The sequence below is a fragment of the Prosopis cineraria genome, unplaced genomic scaffold (assembly GCF_029017545.1).
Source record: "Prosopis cineraria cultivar Desert tree isolate PC_DT_omini unplaced genomic scaffold, ASM2901754v1 PC8, whole genome shotgun sequence".
NCBI lineage: Eukaryota > Viridiplantae > Streptophyta > Magnoliopsida > Fabales > Fabaceae > Prosopis > Prosopis cineraria.
This window is the reverse complement of record NW_026555339.1, coordinates 9,784,481-9,790,340: the sequence shown is the minus strand read 5'-3', so window position 1 is coordinate 9,790,340 and position 5,860 is coordinate 9,784,481. Positions and strand designations below refer to the sequence as shown.

General features: G+C 35.6%; 1 protein-coding gene across 1 annotated transcript; it reads right to left on the bottom strand.

The window, feature by feature from the left end:
* Positions 1-410: 410 nt before the first annotated feature.
* On the bottom strand, positions 411-5,591 carry LOC129318267 (subtilisin-like protease Glyma18g48580). The gene is made up of 11 exons (XM_054962969.1): positions 5,449-5,591; positions 5,238-5,347; positions 5,036-5,133; positions 4,364-4,528; positions 4,030-4,156; positions 2,888-3,437; positions 2,123-2,217; positions 1,781-2,032; positions 1,574-1,688; positions 1,261-1,477; positions 411-1,146 (listed from the first exon to the last, which is right to left on the bottom strand). Exons 1-11 carry the CDS (start codon positions 5,539-5,541, stop codon positions 584-586), a joined length of 2,385 nt encoding a protein of 794 aa, XP_054818944.1. The 5' UTR covers positions 5,542-5,591; the 3' UTR covers positions 411-583.
* Between the last annotated feature and the right edge of the window lie 269 nt (positions 5,592-5,860).

The window sequence follows — 5,860 nt, the reverse complement described above, 5'->3', positions numbered from 1 at the left end:
TTATCATCAATAAATTAATACATATGATAAAATCATGGGAATTAACTGTACAAATAATGAATAGCGTCTCATTCCTTGCATGCATGTCCATATATATAATATAATGCACAGAAAAAGATGTCTAGTTAATTTGAACAATTTTGTTTCTCACTTAAAATGCAGTCTTGTTCATTTGCAACTCAAATTTCTCTCCAAGGTCTCAACTTTTGCAACTTAAAAGTTCTTATAATTATCCACTTCTAATTTTATTACGGAAAAAAAATGTTGAATGAAGTGTGATATCTAAAGTTTGGTAATATTTTTTGCTGAAATCCTGGTGCGTGCATCCAGTCTCTACAAAGCAACAAAATTTTCCAGACTCTCAAGGAGCAAGCTGGCAAAAATATAATATAAAATAAAATAAATCAGAATTTGAAGCTGAGAAAGTTGTGAGAGGACCTACTGAGTAGACCCATAGCTTTATTATGATAAATGACGAAAGATCATTACTAAACCCACACATCTGAGCACACACCAATAGCTAATAACACTGCCTCACACTACTCTTTTCAAAACACTGGATTAGCACAACATTGAAATTAATCTACATAGCCATTTTCTCGTATTGCGGGATTACTATAGGACTTCTCACTTTGTGCTTGCCATCTGTCCACGTCAGCTCCCCAAATGAAGGCTGATCTGAAGTTTTGGCTGAACTTGTTGCCTGCAAAATCACCAGATAGCTCTTCTTCTGGTTTGTTCTCTGAAACTTTAAAGTTTTCGGAAGAACAACCACCTTAACTCCTGGCGGGGCTTTGACATTTACAGTATACGTGCTTGGAGGTCCAACATTTGTTACAGTACGAGTAACATTTACAGGTTTCACACCCATAAAAGGCAATGTGATAGAAGGGTAGTTGAAATCTTCCAGTCTGTAAGATCTCGGACATTTGTATGGCCTGTTATAGTTAATGGCTTCCACTAGTCTTTCCTCATAAGCAGAGGCACATAACAAGTTGAGATAATCAGAAACCTTGAGATCATAAACAAGTCCAGGGTCTATTGCCTGGTTGGGTTTGACGAATCCTGTACCATAATGGAATGGAGTTGCTACTTTATCATCTTGCTCGTCCCGAATCTGTGCATTGGTGTTATCCAGTATGCTTGCTAAAACGACATAGTTTTGAAAACTTGTTAGAAATGCTCCTAGTTAGAGAGAGAAAGAGAGAGAGAGCGCAAACTGTAAACATGATAGCAGACTAATAATGAATATCGTCATACCTGTGGTCATGATTGCTGACTTGATCATTGCGGGACTCCAACTAGGGTGACGAGTTTTAAGAAGACCAACAATGCCAGTAACATGAGGGCATGCCATGGAAGTTCCGGACAGAACGTTATAGTCAAAGTGACGTCCTACATCTGAATCCAGGTTGGTGGGGCTCGCAGCAGATGAATAAGCAGCAATTATATCCTGACCCGGTGCAGTTACATCCGGCTGAAAAACAAAAAAAAAAAAAAAACAAAAACAAAATGCTCAAGAACCATGTAGTTGACTGAGGGAGTTATGCTAGGATGGTTCGTATATGATAACCTTGAGGATTGATGGGAGAACCAAGTTGGGTCCCCTGGATGAGAATGCAGAAACTTTTGGAGCTGGCCTTTTTGGTATAATTGTTTTTGCGTTGTCCAAGAATGCAAGTGGGTTCCTGCAGCAATATATGCATAAATGGAGCTCCGGTCGTTGCAAATATTTTCCGAGCAACTTCAAATGAGAAAGAGTATCATTATTATAATTTACTTGTTTTTGCTGAAATAGTCCCAGGAAGTATTATTGCTGGTTTTCTTAGGAGCAATATTGGAAGTATCCAAAACTTGAGCATCAGCTGTAGCTGTATTTAATTCATTATCATTTTGCAGAATCATTTTCAATGCGCCTGCACGCTTTGCTTCCGCGCCCTTGTCCACAGGCCTTAGAGTTCTTCCTCTTTGGCATATCAATATGCGGCCTCTTACTTTTGTAGGATCGAGTGTTCCTGGTCTACAAAGCTGGCTGCAACAGCAGCAGCCAAACATTATTAGATAGTTTAACACTGAAAAGGAAAATTAAGACATAATTTGGAGGAATTTTATTCATTCTTACGCGTCTTCAAATGTCGCACTACGAAGCCTGACATTGCCGGCAATGACAACAGGAATTAACCTCTGAGATGTCGAGTTTGAGGCCAGACTTGTTCCCTGATCAGATCCTCCATGTTATAAGTTATTATAAAATATCAATCATAAACACAATCACGACCTAAGTAAGAACAAAACGTGTAGTTGATTGCCACAATTTTCAAAATTCTAATAAATGAGTTTGGGATACAGAAACACACACCCCATATATTTCAATATTTTCGGGATACAAGGATCTAGATTGAACTGAAAATATTTGAATCTATAAAATCTTCATATAGTCAAGCCCGGTATTAACATCTTAGGCTTTTGAGTTGGTTTGAATACCTGAATGGTTAAATATTATTTTTTATTTTTTTAGTTAATTTCAATTTTATATTAAAAATTAAGATTTTCAATTTTTATGTCATTTTAATTTTATTTTATTAATAATAAAAAAGAATTCAAGTATTCTAACTAAACCCATTTAGAAAGAAATTTTTTTTAAACTTTCAAGCTTGATTGTAAGATTTTTAAATTTATTTAAACTGGTTTGTTGGGCTTAATCCGGATTACTAGCTTTAGTTTTAAACAGATAATAAAATGATTAACATTAATTTTTTTTAAGCTTTTAAGTTATGAAAACATTTTGACAAAGAAAATAGTGATACGAATGATAAAATGTGATATACGTTTACTTTTTAAAAATATCAGCGACTTCATAGATCATTATTGAAAGAGAAATACAAACCTTTATGCGCTGGCCATTGCCAAGAGTAATATTATTGCTGAAGTCCCTGTCTATGGAGCCAGAAGCAACAGTGAAGATCCAAGGCGCCACGTTAGACACAGTCTGAAGTTCTGGTCCCGAGTTACCAGCGGCGGCAACGACTATTATTCCCCTGGAAATCGCATGGAAGGATCCTATAGCGATCCCATTGGTCAACATGCCATTAATATCTGGGACAGCATTCCTACCGATTGAAACAGAGAGCACATCAACGCGATCGTTGATAGCTTGGTCAAAAGCAGCGAGCAAATCTTCATCAGTGCAGTCTTCAGAACTATGAGGACCCCAGCAGACTTTGTACACTGCAAGACGAGCTCTCGGAGATCCTCCCTTGGCAGTGCCATTCCCATTATTGAGAACACTCACGTTTCGAACGAAGTTGCCGCCGGCGGTTGACAGCGTATGTGTGCCGTGTCCCACCATGTCACGAGCACTAATACCACTTGTGGGGCCCAGGCTTCCGTGTTTTATCTCGAAGCCCTGATAGAAGGTTTTTGCTGCAATGAGCTTCCTGTTTCATGGATATGTTATTGTTACATACTTGATCTCAAATTTTAATTATAAACTACTTCGCATAGCATACTTTTTATTTTTAAGAAATAAAATGATGAATAATAATAGGGTATAAAAGCAAATTAACTCTTAAACTATACATATATCTAAGAGCATCTAAGACCCCAAACTCATTTTTTATGTAATGTTTTTTCTTCAATTTTTTGAAAATAATGCAATTCAGTCCCTGCCATTATATAATTTCAAAAATTATAGAAAATAATTAATAAAAATTTTTTGGTCATTTTTAATAATTTCTTGGGTCATTATCTATATATTTTGGTCATTTACTGCAATTTTTGATCCTCTTATATTTTTTTTAATATCATTTTCTGTTATTTTTCTTGTCAACAAACAAATAAGGTTAACTTTGGTTAACGGCTGGAGCCGGATTGCGTTGTTTTAAAAAATTTAAAAAGAGCATTATTAAAAAAAGTTTATGATTTCAAACGTTCATACATCAATAATTTAGGAGCTAATTGGATATTTTACTTATAATGGTGGTGGTGGTGGTGGTTGTTTAAAAACATGCATTCAAATTTGGATCGAACCTGTTGCAAAGAGTTGTGGTAGATCGGCCTGACAAACTGTACAGCTCGCATTTTGACCCTCCTCTCCACTTATTTGGAATGGGGCCGTACCCATCATCTCGGAAGCTTTTGGATTCCGGCCAAACACCTACCTCATAAAACGACTCAATATATATACACATAAAACTCACGCAACACAACTGATCAATATATGATCGTTCTTATCTCACTCTATTTCAAACCAAATTGTGAGGCACGGTGCATTACATGCAGTGTTATGTACGTAGATTAAATTACAGATACACATACACAGATAGACATATATATAGATTTCATTTGCAACTAGTTATATTACCGGTATCAATGCTGCCGATAATCACATTTTGACCAAATCTTCCTTTGACCCAAGCAGAGTCTGGTCTCACTCTTCCATTTCTTTCTTGTCCCAGGAAGCCCCATGACCTTGTTGTGTACAGCTTATGTGATTGGCTCAAGAACACTGACACCACTTTTGGATTTTCTGCGTCAATTTCCCAATCATTTTATGTCAATCAATATATCAATGCTACCATCATATTTTTTTAAAAATTTTTTTACCTCCAACCTAACCCTTCTTCATAGGAATAGAAAACACAGCAGCCACACACACATAAAATTTTTTATGTTAGATGTTGAAAAATCTAAAATATTTTTTTATTTTTTAACATGTAATTAATGATTTTGCCCCCTAAAAGTACTCTTAATAAATAAATCATTCATCTATTCATATTTAAATGAGACACCCTATTAATTAAGAGTAAATATTAAAATATAGTATATTAATTTAAAGACAATTAACTAACATAGTGGAAGTATAATTCAATTAAAAATGCTTTGTACTTTAAAAAATAGAGGAAGTATATCTTCTCTAAAGAAAGAGTGAGTGGGACATATAAGAGTAGTTGATAAAAGGTATTTGTGAAAAGATGTGACAATTATTAATTTGTCTTGTAAAGAAGAAGAGATGTAGGACATATGAGACTCTCACTTTTGAGCTCTTGGGCTTCTTGATCTTCGAGTAATGCAGCGAAGCCATTGATGTGTTTGTTGTAAGAGTAAAACATGGCTTCTTTGGCCCTCTCATGACTGTCAATGTGCAAAAATCAATTTAGAGAATTCAAATTCTTGTCATCATATGCAGCTCTTGTTGCACAATTGATTCCCAAGAAATTAATGGGACGTTTAATTACCTTCCTAAGACAGAGGCAAGAAAATCATAATGGGAACTTGTGGCAAAGTCCATGTCAGCAGAGGATGGTTTTGGACCATGGGAATGTGATCCCAAGTATACAACGTACGACTGCAAAAGACAAAGGAAATCGAAAACGTTGGATGAAGATCAAGTGGTTGATGATCGACGATTATCAGAATATTAACCAGATAGAACAAATGCTGGCTTGCCTTTTTAATGGCATATGCAGGTTGCTGCAACTGTAAGAAGCTGCATAGCAGCAATGACGAAAGAAGAAAGTGAAACATAGTTAAGCCAAACATTTTCTTCGCGTGAATTCTCGTAAGTACAATGATGAGCGCGAATGGCGAGTGGCGACTCTAGTTCGTCTCTCTTTTTATATCCATCCTCAGGCGTTTGTGGATGGCGAAACTTTTCTTTTTTGTTTCTTTTTCGGAATAATTTTTTGACCAACTTTTTCCCCCTTTTACTGGAAGACGAATAACCTGTTTCAACATTTATCATCCCAAAACCATGGAATTAAGTTTTTCTAGATACATCAACCCCATCAAATAATTTTATCAAATTCTCAATTTATATGGATACTTGTTTCTATTTTATCAAATTTTCAATTTATTAAAA

Bases quoted from the DNA above. Each gene is read 5' to 3' on its own strand.
- LOC129318267 (XM_054962969.1), bottom strand. From the start codon at position 5,541: ATGTTTGGCTTAACTATGTTTCACTTTCTTCTTTCGTCATTGCTGCTA. The intron at 3,438-4,029 runs GTTCGATCCAAA...TCCATGAAACAG, and splicing joins ACCACAACTCTTTGCAACAG to GAAGCTCATTGCAGCAAAAA. The intron at 1,689-1,780 runs GTAAATTATAAT...ATATTGCTGCAG, and splicing joins GACTATTTCAGCAAAAACAA to GAACCCACTTGCATTCTTGG.